The sequence below is a fragment of the Myotis lucifugus genome, unplaced genomic scaffold, assembly GCF_000147115.1.
Source record: "Myotis lucifugus unplaced genomic scaffold, Myoluc2.0 scaffold_145, whole genome shotgun sequence".
In the NCBI taxonomy this organism is placed as follows: domain Eukaryota; kingdom Metazoa; phylum Chordata; class Mammalia; order Chiroptera; family Vespertilionidae; genus Myotis; species Myotis lucifugus.
The window spans coordinates 3,306,200-3,321,861 of record NW_005871193.1 but is presented as its reverse complement, the minus strand read 5'-3'; the positions used below and the strand labels follow the sequence as shown (position 1 = coordinate 3,321,861).

Sequence of the window (15,662 nt, the reverse complement as noted above, 5' to 3'; positions counted from 1 at the left end):
AAGGGCAAGCACCCTCGTGAGGATCTTCAGAGAATAACTAGATCCAGGAACATTATACCAGGGGTCCTCAAACTACAGCCCGCGGGCCACATGCAAATACAAATATGGTATTTGTTCCCGTTTTGTTTTTTTACTTCAAAATAAGATATGTGCAGTGTGCATAGGCATTTGTTCATAGTTTTTTTTTTTAAACTATAGTCCAGCCCTCCAGCTGTCTGAGGGACAGTGAACTGGCCCCCTGTTTAAAAAGTTTGAGGACCCCTGCATTATACTGTAGCAAGTTAACATTCATCTCACTGATTCTCCCAAGAACCCATGTAAGGAAAGAACCCTCACTTCAGAGATTTGTAAACTGAGACGCGCGCACACACACATGAAATTGCAGAGTTTCTGGCAGAGCCAAAACTAAACTCTCCTTCTGCATCTGATGAGAAATCAGGCCTGATGTTCTCCAGTTCATCAGCTAGATTTCTAGGGCAGAGCTTCCTGAAGGAAACCTTAGGGTTGCTGGCTGCAGTTCTTCAACCAAAGGAAAGCAGAATCTGTTTAAAGGCCATGAGGGAAAGAATGTGGGGAGTTTGGGATGGGAAAGTCTGGGGAGAAGAGAAGAAATGTAAAGGGACTGCATAGAGGATGGTATGAACGTAGTGATTGTTCCAAGAATTAATATGGTGGTGGATGGACAGTGAGAAAAAGAGAGGATACGTTAAGAAAGGAATAGAGATATATCCTCCTCCACATTTTAGATCTCTATAATATTTGTTCAGGTATACTTTGATATTTTAATATTTTACTTAACATGTTATGAACATAGCCTCACATACTCATATTGCTATAGTTTTCCCATATCTCTTTATGTATAATGATTATGGTATCTTCGATACGTATGACATTTATCCTATTGTAATTCATTTTAGTTGCTTGCAACTTTTCCCTCCTGTAGATAATCCTCCTATAGATAATACTCTACAAGCCACTGGGTGCATACAAGCTTTTCCTTCCCTATTTCCTTAGGAAAAATCTAGTCGTGGGAAATTAGTTTCCTGCCCAGGAGGATGTTCTTGTTGCTATCGCCTTGCCATGGGTGGCAGGAGATGTTCTAATGCTTCACGAATTCGCATGTCATCCTGCGCAGGGCCCATGCTAATCTTCTTGGTATCATTCCAATTTGAGTACATGTGCTGCTGAAGCGAGCACAGAATATTCTGGATGGAAATTGAATCACACCCTGGCCAGTTCTCTCAGTGGTTAGAGCATTAGTTGAAGGACCAAAGGGTTGCTGATTTGATCCCCGGGTTGGGGCATGTGTGGGAGGCAACCAATCAATGTGTCTCTGTCGCATCGATGTTTCTCTCTCACTCTCTGTCCTACTCCCTCCCCTTTCTCTCCCCCCACCCCCAACTCTCTCTAAAAATCAATGAGAAAAATATCCTTGAGTGAGGATTAACAAAAAAAGTATATGTAGAAGAAGAAGGAGGAGGAGGAGGAGGAGAGGGGGAGAAGGGGGAGACGAAGGAGAAATAGAAATTAAATCAGATGATATCATGAGGCTCCAAGACAATTTAGGTTCTGACTTTTCCTCCTTGTTTCCCTATAGCCTCTGCATTCACAAATACAGATAACTTGACTACTGTTGCCACAGAGCCATCTACTACAGGAATGTTTTCAGCTGTTCCTACAAATGCATCCAACCAGGAACCCATAACACAAAGGACTCATGAAAGTACCACCCTCTACCCTGTCTCTCAGAACAGCAGTGGGACCACAGCAGCCATCTCAGGTAAAAAGTGTCTGTCTTGGGTCCCAGAGGGATGCTGCTGGTGCTTGGGTAAAGCATTAGGACATTTGCAGACCGCCCTTCCTGCCCCTGCTGACCCCCATAGAGGGAAATACAAGCTCCTATAATAATGGCTTGGGCATCTTGTTTAGGGTACCCTGAAGTAAGTTCTAGATCATTCTTCCTCCAGTGACAGCGTCCTCAGGCCAATGCCTTGGCAGCTGATCCTGATCAGTCATGCTCCTCGTACCTCTGCTCTCATGCTGAGTTGGGTTTAGTGATGAAACAGGACTAGATGAGAACTCCTTAGAGATCTCTGACCTCTCCTGACTGAAGGAAGGTGTGTACGGCTTCAAATTGGGGGTCTTTGACTTCACTGGAGTGGACCAGCATCCAGTTAAGTTTCAGAATCCTGAGGGAATTCTAATACACCTAGATTACAGCTATGGTTCCAACAGCTGGCTTGAAATGAGTTCAGTAAAGGTTAGGCCATAAAGTAACTCTTAAATCCCCAAATTCCCTCTTCTGGGTTGAAGACCATGCCAATGTCATTATCTATAAGGTCTTCACTCATGACAATGAACTGAAATGTGTGTGTGTGTGTGTGTGTGTGTGTGTGTGTGTGTGTTTATGTTTATGCAAATGTGCTCAAATGCACACTTGTGTTTGGGTCTTTTCCAGAGTCTACAGTCAACTTTACTTCTACCTCTGGGATCACCCCAGTTCCTGGAACCGTGAACTCTTCTGCCCAGACACAGACCTCTTTAGCCACCATAGTGTCTTCCACCCTAACCAACTTTTCAACTTCAGAGATGACCTTGGAGCCCAGCATGTCACCTGGAAATATTTCAGACCCAACATTCAATAGCACCACTCCTGTGGCATTTACCATTGAACCCAATACCTCTTTTTCTTCTACCCCAAGTACCATCAAGGTGTGTGAATTAGGCCAAAAATGGCAGATTTCCCCCTCATTTCATATATATATGCAAGCTCTATACTCCCCTTAACAACTTCTCATCCCAATCAGTAAGATTTGGGTCATTAAGAATTAGCATGGGCCCTGGCCAGTGTTGCTTAGTGGTTGAGTCCCATGCACTGAAAGGGTGACAGTTCAATTTCCAGTTGGGGCACATACCCAGGTTGTGGGTTCGATCCCTGATCAGGGTGTGTATGGGAGGCAACCGATGTTTCTCACATCGATGTTTCTCTCTCTCTCTCTTTCCCACCCTCCTTCCCTCTACTTTAAAATCAATAAAAAGAATTAACATGGAAAATACGCAGCCTAAATATTGCTGGAAGGGGTAGAAAGAGGGAGAGGGGTGGAGTCAGGTGGCAAGGCTGATCTGTGCCATGGGAATTGCATTTCTAAGGAGTAGAGATTAAAGGGGATTCTCTGCGATCCATCCAATCCTCGCTGTTTTTTTCTAGTACCTCTTGGCCTGGTCTTTGATTAGGGCCCCATTCTCCTGTGTACACATTCAGAAACCATCTTTCATGTAATGGGGCTGTTTTTCCCAACATGCTTAGGGCAAATACCATTTCCTCTGTGTGAGAGGGTTTGGCGGAAATGCCAGGCATAGAGAGGCAGTGAGGAATGGAACAACCAGGGATGGTGAGATCACCGGCCCTTCTCAGCCCTGGGACTAGTGACTGGCAACAGCTCTCAGCACGGAGGGTAGAAAATATGAGGCCGGGGCACCTGGGAGCGGGTGCTGCGGGGCCTGCCTGGCTTCTTTTTCAAAGGAGCTAGAAAAGGAAGCTGGACAGTCCTCGGGGCCAGGAGGAAACTGAGCCTCGCCAGGATCTGCCCGGCCCCCCATTATCTGTTTGCCTATACAAGGGCAGGCAAAAGTAGGTTTACACCTGTGAGGACGCAAAACATATAATTTATTCTTGTATTATGATTCATTGTATTATTTTTGATATGACAACTGTAAACCTATTTTTGCCCACCCTCTATGGCCTGACGGCGAGTAAATCATTCACTGGAGGAAAAACAGCCCGCCCTGCCCTCTCCTATCTCTGCACAGTGCGTGCCAGTGTTTACCAAGTTTGCAAATAGCTGGTATCTGCTGGGACCGGCGGTGAGATGGAGGAGGAGAGTAAGGCTGTCATAAAGCTCTAGTCCTCTAACAAATTTTTATGTATTTATTTTATTTTATTTATTAAATTGATTGGGGAGACATTGGTCAACATAAACATACAGGTTTCAGGTGTGGGTTTCTATGTTATAAGATCTGTATATTGCACCATGTGCCCACCACCCAAAGTCAAATATTCTCCCGTCACCTTATATTAGGACCCTCTTTTCCCCCCGCCCCCACCTCTCCCCTTCCCTAACGACTTTTTAAAATTCTTTTCTCTGAAAGTCTCTTAAGAGTGTACTTCACAGAAATCGAACTGGAAAAGCAGTGGGGAAGAAATGAGAGGCAAAGATGCTGGCTTATTTACTTTGTTTTAATACAGGGAGAAATCAGATGTTTCGGAGTCAAAGAAGTGAAATTGACCCTAGCTATCTGCCTGCAGCTAAATGAGACCTCCACCTGTGTAAGTCAAATCCCCACCCCCATGCCTTGCCTTCCCTCTCCTCTCCTCCCACAATTCCTTCTCAACCCCCTTAAACCATTTGTACTAGATGGACTGTGGTGGGGTCTTAGCAAGGTCAGGCTACTTCCAAAATGAGCTTTGCGTTTAGGGAGTAAGAGGCCCCATCTGGTGGACAAAGAAGACAAAGATGATTCTATTGAAATGTAGTTTTTACCTCCTCTGCTATAGTCTCTATAGTACATTTAATATATATAGTCAGATTTAAGTTTGATTTTATATTAAGAAAGTCCTTCATGAAATATAAAATAGTCACCTAAAATATTAACTTCTTTATTATATTTATTTACATATAATTTTAGTCCATATAGAATTTCTTTTTCTGTAATGCTGTGTTTTTCATATAACCATTTCCCAAACATTATTTCTTTCTTTGTTGATCAGAATGCCTCTTTTAGCTTATATTAAATTTTTATATGTCACAGGGCATATTTTGACAGATATTTTATTTGTTCAGTTTATCTTTTTTTTTTTTTGCCTGTTATAACATTTTTTTAATTATTATACTTTTACATTACAGGACTTCTAATATTTAGCCAGGCAGGTCCTTGCTCTATGAAAAATGAAAAGTACTTTTTATTCTTTTAGAAAAAAATTTAGGAACATCTTGTCAAGATTTTTTTAAATTAAAATTTTAATTGAAACTAAAATTCATATTTTTTTCTGTTCTTCTCTTATACTATTCAGCATCTTGGCTTTTTTAGTTTTTTAATTTTTTTCTATAGGTTTTATAGATTTCTTAAATTTATCTATAATATAGACTTATTATGTATTACAATTAGTTATTGTTGGGATATTAGAGTTAACTGAGTTTGTAATATTTATCTTGAGGTTAGCCATTTTGGTTAACTTGCTTATTAATTCCAGGAGCTTTTTAGTTTATTCTTTTCTGTTTTTAAGGTAAGTTATTATGTGACCTTCCACAATCTGTTGTTTTTCTCCTCATTTTTAGTAGTTATGCCTCTTGTTTGAGTTTCATGTCTTAGTGCATTGGTAAGAATGTACAGCGTGGTGTTCATTTTTAATGATATAGTAGACCTCCTTACTTTGTTTCAATAAACCTAGTTTCCTGACAGTAACAAGGTTCTGGGTGAAGGATGGGATGACAGGAAGAGTAGTATTTACTTACAAAAAAAAAACACCCACAAAAAAAGTTTCCTTATAAGTTAAGAATTCATTTAAAGGAATCATACATGTGATGTGAGGCATACACCGACCCGGAAAGGGCTAGGAATTGTGCTGTAGAGCGCATGAAATTACTTATTTTGTCTGTTCTAACTACTGACATCTACCTGTGATTATTAGGTGGGTAGTTCTGACTCACAGAACTTTTAAAATTATACCTTAGAGAATTAACTTAGGACGTTTAAAAACAAAATAAATTGTGAAGACGTAAGTTCACACAATGGAATAACTAAGTGCAATTTGCAAAAGAGCTAACTTAGACACGAATATAAAATGCTCTGTGTGTTCCTGATGCTGACTTCCAACTCTACTCATTAAAAAAAAATGCCAAATCCTTTGCTAATTCTAGCTCAGGAAAATAATCATCCCCCCCGCCCCCTCTTTTTCCCTGTCATCTTGGTTGAATGCTTATTTTCCTGTGCATCACGGGTCTGTGCCAGAATGCTCATTCTTTGTACCAACAATTTAGAGCTGATTGCATAACCTTCTACATGTCTGTCCATTTCTCTTCAAAGTTCACGTTTAACGAGGATCATCATATAAAACAAGTGCCAGGAACTTCCTGCTACTCCAGGAATAATTCCTCTTACGTTGCTATGACCTCTTTCACCCTGTGGTCTTGACTGTCTAGTCTATGTTGTGGCACAGCTGAGAAGATCTGCGCTCTCCTCTGAGATGTGGGGAGGGTCCATGAGTATCAAGGTGGAAAGAGAGCAGCTCCCCCAGTATTCTAAAGAAGGCTCTGCTCTGCTTGCAGTGAATCAACTCTACAGTAGCAACAGTGGAGTGCTATCGTTTCCCTGGTGGGTCTGCCACTATCGATCCCCCTTCCTTCCTGAGGTCCCCTCTTCCCCAGACCCTAAGCAGCAATGCCTCCTACGATTCCCCAAGGTCGTTTTCCTCAGCCAGCCATCCTTGTTCTGAATGTTTAGCCACAGCTCCTCTTGTGCCCCAGATTCCTTTTCCTTGAGTCCTACATGATGGATCATCAGTCGGTTCCCAATGCTGATGGTGCGGTGTTAACTTTCCTTAGGTTGCTTTGTACTTTTGGTGTCAGAAGGCCTTATGGTACTGGTTCTAACCATGGGAAACTTAGGTCCTACTCACAGCCTAATGAGAAGCATGAGAGTTTGGATTCCCCTAACAACATGTCCTTGAATACGTAGGTAACGTTGGCATGCTCCTGCATCTGTATTCCCGAGAGAAATGCACAAGCATTGTTCTCAGCCATTCAGATTCTTGTTCTGTGCCAGTACCTACTGAGTATCCGGCGTGTTAGCTCTCGCTGTGTGGATTCTTTCGCTTCATTCTTCCACACATGCATTCTGTAGACATTTGTATTCCAACCACCCTTCTTTCACTCCCCATCCTTCACCTCTAGGCACACATCACCTGTATGATCCAGGGAGAGGAAGGCGAGCCCACACTCTTCTCAAGCACCTGGTACCACAGCTCAGAACCCTCATTAGCAGAACGTGTCACTCCAAGTCTGACTTTCATTTTCTCTGCTGCAACCTCAGGTTAATTAAGTTTTTGTGGTTGTGGCTTCTCAAATTGTTTCCAAAATGTGAGGTTACTTTATTCTCTTATGCCACACCCATTTTTTTCCAGGAGAATCCACCAAAAAATATTGTAATGGCAGTAAAATACACATGACATAACCATATTTATGTGTACAGTTCAGCAGTGTTAAGTAGAGTCACCTTGTTGGGAAGCCAATCTTCAGAACTCTTTTCATCTTCCAGAATTAAAACTCCACACCCATTAAACAATGTCCCATGCTCCCCTCCTCCCAGCCTCTGGCAACCACTATTCTACTTTCTATTGCTCTGAATCTGATTACTCTAGGTATGTCATATGAGTGGAATTATACAGTATTTATCTTTTTATGATTGGCTTATATCACAGCATAATGCCCTCAAGTTTCATCCATACTGGAGCCCATGTCAGAATTTCCTTACTTTTTAAGACTGGATATCTTTTCCCATTGCATGTATATACTACATTTTGTTTATCCATTCATCCACTGATGGACACTTGGGTTGCTTTCATATTTTGGCTATTGTGAATAATGCTGCTATGAGCATGGGTATACAGATATCTCTTCAATGCCCTTATTGCATTTCTTTTGGTTATATAACCAGAAGTGAAATGGTGGATCATATGGTAATTCTATTTTTAAATAACAGCTACACCATCTTACATCCCCATCAACAGGTCAAAAGGGTTCCAATTTCTCCACATCATTGCCAACACATGTCATTTCCTGGTTTGGTTTGGTTTGGTTTGGTTTGGTTTTATAGTAGCCATACTAATGGGCATGGCTACTATCTCATTGTGGTTTGGGCTGGCATTTCTTAACAATCAATGACATTGATCATCTTTTAATGTGTTTATTGGCCATTTGTACATCTTATTGGAGAAATCTCTATTTAAGTCCCTTACCTGCCAATTTGGTTTTTAGAACGACCTTTCTTTAGAATCAGATCTGTTTGTATGAGGTTTTATTTACTCAGCTAGCTCACCTCACCCTTGTTCTGTCCCATTGACTTCATCGGAGGCAGATTGCACATCATATCCCCAGCCCACGCCTTTCTTGCCCTATGTCCAAACACGAAAGGTCAGTTTCCATGCAGAAAAACAGCTTACAGATGGAGGCCTAATGAAGACAGTGTGTTTCTTGGAAAGAGCCTGGAATCTGGAGACAGCCTAACTTCGTGCCCTTGGTCAGCTGTGCACTTGTGTGACTTGTAGCAGGTCCTTTAATTAGTCCAGAACCCATATGGACATAGAGGTTTTGCCTGCATTTTCAAGCTCACACCAAAGTAGATAAAACTATTGAGAGAGAGAGAGAGAGAGCGAGCTCACTGGGAAATATCTTAAAGGTCATTAAGAAAAATTCGTGTCCTTCTCTCCCTACTGTAATGCTTAGCATGCTTCCTTAACAAGTTAAGAGTCCTTGCAAAGTTTGAGGGTGTTACTCTAGAAAGGTTGGGTGGTTTTATGATTGTGGTTATTAATTTTGCAAGCAGATGTAGTCGAGGGTTCACAAATTGGATTCTCATGAGCGATATGGTGAGGCGGTGGCCTCCTCCTGCCCCCTCTCCCATGATGTCTGCCCACAGCCTCTCTTGGGGAAGGATGTTTATTTCAAGCATCCGGAGAAGCATTGTGCTTTGTTCAGGATCCACCTGCTCGTCTCCAGGCTCAAACACAATTCACTGATGCCGAGTGGGAGGCTGGCCGCCGTTATTCCCTTGAATTTAGTCCAAGAAACCAAGCAAGGGGCGGAGGGACTGTGTGAAGGCCAAACCAGTTGGGATGCTAGGTTGAACAACAATGCACTTTTTGTTTATTTGGTGCTATGCTTAGTTCAGTCTGGGTTCCACGTTATGTAACATACACCTGCTCCCACACTAAGGAGTCTTACAGTCTGGTCAGAGAGAAATGACAAAAACAATAAGGCAGAATATGATTAAACATCAAAATGTGGATTCTAGATGGCAGAGTACATAAGGTATTGCTATTATTAATAGTAATAGTAATGGCTGCCATTTTTCCAGTGCCCCTGGGGGTTTCAAAAGCCTGCTAGGCACCCTTCATACAACACCTCCTTACTCACCTCAACAACTCAGACTTCAGCTAAGGACCCTGACACTCGGGCAAACTGCATGACATGAAAGAATCTAGTCACTAGCAGAGCAAACGTTGATGCGCATTCTGATGGGAGGTAGGACCGGCTTCAGGGAGGAAGTGGGATTTGGAGGGATGGAGGATCCAAGGGAGAAGATCATGTTCTTCATTCTCCTGCAACTAGGCTTGTGCCAGTCACAGGCTCTCATGCCCCTGAGCTTCCTCATGGGGGTGCCCCCAGTCAAAGGCCTCTGCCCACTGGCTCCTCCTCTGCACTTTCTGCCTATTCTTCAAGGCCTACATTGAGACGCTCTGGTAGCCCCACGCCAGATGTATGCTCACCCTCCTCTGAACGCCCATAGCATCTTAATTGTACCTTTCTTTGGTAAACTAGGACTGTGACCTCTTGGTCTCTTTTTGCTTCCGTTTCTTCATCTAGACAATGAGGAGAGTGACCTCTTGGTCTCTTTTTGCTTCCGTTTCTTCATCTAGACAATGAGGAGAATGACAGTACCCTTTCATGGAGTGATGTCAACTAATGAATCAATATGTGTAAAACACTTGAAGCAGTGCCTGGGACATAGTCAACTTCATTTATGTTCATTGCCATGCACACAAACCCGGAGCTTGGACATGTAGAATTCATGCTACTCTCCCCCCGCCCACGCACATACACACCACGTGACACACGCACCACGTAACACACGCACCACGTGACACAGGTTTTCACACAACATCGTCTATTCAGGGCTTGATAAATGCCAGGATCTGATTGAGGTGCAGCTTCTTGGACTCAGCTGCTTGAAGATGGTGCCGCCTCGCTTGACTTGTCTTAATTGTGCAAGAGCCTGTCCCTCTGCCCCTCGCAGGAAGGAGACATATTCCAACCAGAGACACATCAGAAGCCCAGCCATCCAGCAGCACTTCCCTGCTTTTCATTCCGAGGGCCTGGTGCTAGGGAGGGTGTAGTGCTCAGGGAAGCCAGGTGCGGCTCTCAGAAGGGACATGGGCCTCAAGAGGAAGGAGACTACTGAGAGTGTCCAATGTGGTGTCCAGGCTACCTGTAGCAAAGAGCCAGATTTTTCCAGAAGCAGAGCCTCTACCCAGGACTTCACAAGGGAGACCTGCAGAATTCAGCCTTTTCCTGAGGGCTGAAGCAGCCCTGGCCCGAGAGTCCATTTCTCTGAGACCTCAGCTCCCAGAGGCCTTCCAAGGCCGCCGATGGACTCCTCTCTCTGTGGCTTGGAGGTCAGCGAGGCCTGCTCTCCCGGCCTCATCCAAGCCCGGTGGGTTTCCCTAAGCTCCCTAAAACTCCAGCTGATGGAAGCAAGCTGGGGCCTGAGGCCAATCTTGACCTTGCCTTGTGCGAGAGCAAAGGAGCCTGGGCTTTCCTGCCTTGGGCCAGGGCAGTAGGAAAATACCCAGGCCGCCGTCCAAGCGGGGAGGGCCCTCTGGCCTTGCCACAGAAGCCGTCCTGCCTACAAACAGGAAGCTTTCTCCTCCACGTAGGCTCAGTTCTGATGGCCCTCACACGCCCCAGCAGTTTTCCCCTAACAGGAAGGCGGTCAGAGCTGTTCAGGCATTTCCTCCTCCGCCATCTGCCATCCGGACAGAGGAGAGCCTTGGTTTCCACTCCTTTCCTGTGCAGGGGAGGCCACTCTGATGGGAGGCTGCCGGCACAACCCTGGGGCACTCGAGAACGGGGTGTTGGAAGGCACAGCCAGGGCCCGGGCCTGGCTCACTGTTGAAGAATTATCAGAGTTTATCTGCTGAGCCTGAGTTCCTGAATAGGACTCAGTTCCTCAGTATGGACCAGCCAACAGCCTGGAGGAAGACCTCTGAACCTTGAAAGCATGGGCTCGAAACTTATTTTAATAGATATTTGTATTGATTTCAGAGAGGAAGGGAAAGGGAGAGAGAGAGAATCATTGATCAGCTGCCTCCTGCATGTCCCACACTGGAGATTGAGCCCAAAACGCAGGCATGTGCCCTGACTGGGAATCGAATCATGACCTCCGGGTTCATAGGTTGACGCTCAACTACTGAGCCACACTGACTGGGCAAGGGTTCCATACTTTTAATGGGAAAGGGGGACAGGCTTGACAGAACGACTATTTCCCTTTGCACCATGACCTTTGTGAGACCCCCTTGGAGAGTAAGAGGGAAGGGACCCAGGATCCTGCCGAGTCTATAGTCATAGATTTTGTCTCCACTCCTCACCCCTGTTGGCTTTTTCCTAACATTTGGAGCTACTCTAGCCTTGAAACAAAAAATTTTCTCCTCAGTATTGCGCTATTAATATTTTTTGTCATTGGAAAATTCTTTTGAATTTACTTTGAATAGTATATGTGGGCAGGGGCAGTCCTTTTATAAATTTGTTCTCTGGCATCTTACACCTAAGACACTAATAGATATATGTTTTGGTACTGAGAAGTTTGTTTCGTGTCTTTTTCTTATTGTTTTGTTCACATAGTTCGAGGTGTGTTGTTTTTGTTTTGTTTTGTTTTCAGTTGGAATTTTAGAAAAAAAGGGATCCTTCCTGTGGAGGATTTAACCAGAATTATTGTCAAGACTCTGGATGCAGTTCAGGGCATATGAGTAATTTCATCTCTTGCTCGTCCTTTTCCTTGGTCTTCCCAGGAGAACTTTAAGAAGGACAAGGGAGAGGAGCTGACCCAAGTCCTGTGTAAGAAGGATCCGGCTGAGGCTGGGGCCAGTATGTGCTCCTTGCTCCTTGCCCAGTCTGAGGTGAACCCTCGCTGCCTGCTACTCGTCTTGCCCACCCAGACAGGTAAGGGGCACGTCTGTCTTGGGGGTGAGGAAGGGAGTGGGGCTGAGGTTAGAGGATGCTGGGTAGAAATCAGGCATCGTAACTCAGAGAGTGCAGGGGCTGGGGGGCAGGGCTGGGCTGACTTTGGGAGAGGCCATCCTGAGATGAGCCACCCTGGCCATCAGAGCGTCTTCTAAAACAGCTTAGGAGGACAGAGCAGGATGGGCTGGCTCAGCTTCTAGATTCAGCGACCCCCTGTTTCTAATTCTAGAACGGACCAGCAAGTTCCAACTTCTGAAAGATCACCAATCTGACCTGAGAAAGGTAAGTTCTCGAAGATGATGGGTTTGGGGTGTTCGCTGGAGTAGGGGAGAGAATAATGATCCTCTCTAGACTTCCCATTCCTCCCTCTCCATCCTTCTCCAACAATCTTCACCTTCCTATGCTGAACCAACATCTCACAGTGCAGCTTGATGAAGAGCTGTCAGTCTGAAATCCTATTTAGGGAATTCCTGAGGTCCATGTCTTCCTGTGTTCACCCACTGTTGGGTCACACACACGGGTCCAGTGTGGGCTGGACTCCTTTCTACAACCCACATCCCACAAGTGACCAGGCTGTCGGTTCTGTGCCTTCTCTTCCAGCTGGGGATCCAAGACTTCACACACCAAAGTGTGGAAAACCACCAGCGTTACACCCCCAAGACCCTGATTGCACTGGTCACCTCGGGGATCCTGCTGGCTGTCTTGGGCATCACTGGCTACTTCCTGATGAACCGCCGCAGTTGGAGCCCCACAGGAGAAAGGCTGGTTAGTTCCGGGGTCCAGGCCACAGGAAATGAGGAAGATGGTGGGCTTCTGGGGCAGCCCATGCATGTCATGTCAGGGGAGGAGGGATACCGGAAAAGGCACTGTTTGTGCCCTTCCACAGGGATAGGCCAAGCCTACACATACCGTGTCCTTGGATGAGTCGAAACAAGACGCAGGGTGGGCCAAAAGTAGGCTTACAGTTGTTTGTATATTCACTAATGCAATCATTAAGAAATAATCATCATACAAGAATGAACTCTGTGCTTCGTGTACTCACAACTGTAAGCCGACTTTTGCCGATCGGGGAGGGGGACTGCCTGGGACCAGCCCACCTCACTGTGGTCGCAGATGGTCCCTGCCATCGACTTATTCTTTTCACTGGGATAGTTCATCCGGGCACGACCAGAGCAGCCTGCTGAGTCAGCCACTTGCAAACATATTATGTGGCCACGGGTGCCACTTGGCTCACAAGGAGGCATGTGGTGGGAAAACGTACTTTTTAAAAAATTTCTTTTGGGGGGAAAAACCCATTTTTGACGTGTTCTGGATGAGGAAGGAACGGCTGGGGTTTGACTGGTGGCCTCTGGCTGGGGGGTGGGGGTGGGGGAGGGGGGGTTGTTACATGTCGGGGAGCCGGGTGTCTGGGGAGCTGGCTGCCGGCTGGGTGGCGGTGTGGTGCTCTCCTCTGTCCTTTCTCCTCTAGGAGCTGGAACCCTGATGGCTCTTCCGGAAGAAAGGAGTCTGCACAGGCAGCCGCCCCCCTCCCTTCCCCCACGGGGTCTCACTCCCCTGCTTACAGATAATGCTCCTTTATTTATGCACCGTCTAGGGGGAAGACCCTTATTACACGGAGAACGGTGGCGGCCAGGGCTATAGCTCAGGCCCGGGGGCCTCCCCCGAGGCTCAGGGAAAGGCCAGTGTGAACCGAGGGGCTCAGGAGAACGGGACCGGCCAGGCCACCTCCAGAAACGGCCATTCGTCGAGACAACACACGGTGGCTGATACCGAACTGTGACTCGGCGGGGTGGGGCGAGGCGGGGCGATGTCAGGAGGGAGGGGGCCCGCCCTGCCGGAGGTGCCATCCCTCGCCTTGTACCCTTTGCCACTGCACACACCTTCCACGGCCATTCCTGGGGCCCTGCCCTGCACCATAGAGGGGTTCTCTCCACCTTGGGGAGCGGCAGGTAACCCTTCATGCATTCAGCTCCCTGAACCCAGGCCCTGGGCTCCCTTGAGGAAGGATGTGACGGGGAAAAGCCAAAGCTCAGAGGAGCTTCCCGTCGGGGTGGATGATCCTGCGACCTTCACACTTGGCCCCTGTCCTCTCCCGCACCTCTGCCTCGTTCTGGGAACCCCCGGGAGAAAGCGTGGGCTTTTCTGGGCTACAGTTTCCTCCCAGGAGGCCTTGCCTTTTACTGTTGCTTCCTTATATTTTCTTTCTTTGCTTTAAGGAAACCAAAGCAGCTCACTACACCTGCTCTTTGTTATGATATAGCCGGACACCTTGTCGTCTTACACCATGTACCTTACGCCCCCTCCAAGTCCCTGTGGACCCGTCACCTGCTTCCCTCTTGCTCTCCAAGGCTCCCCCGAGCTCTGCGGTCCCCCACCTCTGTGTGCAGAGGCCGCACAGCTTTCTGGCTGAGCCTGGACCGGGGCTCCGAGTTGTAGAACAACGTCTCTGTTTGGGAGACGGGATGGAGGTGCATGGACCCATGTGTTCCCACCCGTGGGGCCAAGTGGAGGAGAGCAAACAGCTCAGTGCTGGTCATCCCGGGACCTCCCAGAGCCTCCACGTGGGCTCCTTCCTCCCAATGGTCAGAGTGGACAGGAACATGGGACCACGTCGCTGAGCCAAAACCCTTGACCTGTGCGCATCTCAGGAAGCCTCTGGCTCTTAGGCGAGGTCCTGACCTTACCCTCTGATCTCGATGGCTTCCTCCTCCCCCGCCCCCCGATTCCTGGGGTGAGCTGTGTCCTCAGGCCCCCAGCAGACTCCCTCTGTCCCTGTCTCCCCCACCCTGACCCCCTTCACTGCTCTGCACCCCCTGGTGGTCAGGACCCCAGGACAGCCACCAGAGGACCCTCACCACAGCCACCTCCTCTGTGGGTGACCCAGGTCCTCATTTTTGTGGGTTTTTTTTCCAGAGGGGTGAGCAGGGATCCTGATTTCAATGACGGTTGGAAACAGAACTTTCCAGAGATAGGATGACTGGGTAGCTTTTTTTTCTCTGAATAAAGAATGGTGTGTAAATACTGTAATTAAAGTAATAGTGAAACACATTTTTCTGTGGCTCTGACCCAGCTGGGTGTGTCTGAGTGCCAGAGCGGCCCGTCTCTCCATCCGATCCGCTGGACTGTGCAGTGATGTGTAGGGAGGACCATCTCGGGACACAGGTACCCACTAGGATGCGGCCCCTTGGGATAAGGCTACCAACTACTCCTGTCTCTGGGGTTGGCAGGGAGGGGGGAGGGGGAAGATGGGGAAGGCTCACGGGGACGCTGGACATCTCTAGTCATGGAAAGAAAGACTGACCGGAATGCAGGGCCTTCAGGATGGGGGCTGGTGTGCTGACATCTGAGGGGCCATACCCTTCATGAACACCTTTCTGAGAAGAGGCGCATTTTGGTGACTGTATGCAAAATACCCAAAACACAGGGAAGGAGCCATGCTCTGTGCACCCTCTGTGAACACGCCATCCCCTGCCCCTGACTGGGAGCAGAACAGGGAGATCTGGCTGCCAGGTCCGGGAGGGGTGGTCTCCAGCCTCAGCGTTAAGACAGCAGCCTAACTGTAACACCTTCTGTAAGCACACCACCACCTCCTGCCCAGACCCCCCCCTCCCTCCTCAGACCATAGGAAGTGGGGGTGGGGGGGCACCG

At 47.1% G+C, this 15,662-nt stretch overlaps 1 protein-coding gene and 1 non-coding gene across 3 annotated transcripts; one reads left to right on the top strand and one right to left on the bottom strand.

Annotated features, from left to right (window-relative positions):
* Positions 1-1,091: 1,091 nt before the first annotated feature.
* On the bottom strand, positions 1,092-1,197 carry LOC111827268. Its single transcript, XR_002830769.1, has one exon. It is a non-coding gene; the product is annotated as a U6 spliceosomal RNA (small nuclear RNA).
* A 405-nt stretch (positions 1,198-1,602) lies between these two features.
* Positions 1,603-15,062, top strand: CD34 (CD34 molecule). Of its 2 annotated transcripts, none has more exons than XM_014460995.2 (7): positions 1,603-1,780; positions 2,459-2,712; positions 4,247-4,327; positions 11,843-11,993; positions 12,244-12,296; positions 12,615-12,779; positions 13,609-15,062. In XM_014460995.2, exons 1-7 carry the CDS (start codon positions 1,660-1,662, stop codon positions 13,792-13,794), a joined length of 1,011 nt encoding a protein of 336 aa, XP_014316481.1. In that variant the 5' UTR covers positions 1,603-1,659; the 3' UTR covers positions 13,795-15,062. The 2 variants fall into 2 exon arrangements, with proteins under 2 accessions (XP_014316481.1, XP_006094967.2); XM_006094905.3 differs by having other exon boundaries at positions 13,483-13,747.
* The last annotated feature ends 600 nt before the right edge of the window (positions 15,063-15,662 follow it).

What these genes read in the sequence shown, in the direction of transcription:
- CD34 (XM_014460995.2), top strand. Translation starts at nt 1,660, where the DNA reads ATGTTTTCAGCTGTTCCTACAAATGCATCCAACCAGGAACCCATAACA. An exon ending in CTACCCCAAGTACCATCAAG is followed by an intron (nt 2,713 to 4,246) that starts GTGTGTGAATTA and finishes GTTTTAATACAG; the next exon opens with GGAGAAATCAGATGTTTCGG. An exon ending in GCCCCACAGGAGAAAGGCTG is followed by an intron (nt 12,780 to 13,608) that starts GTTAGTTCCGGG and finishes TGCACCGTCTAG; the next exon opens with GGGGAAGACCCTTATTACAC.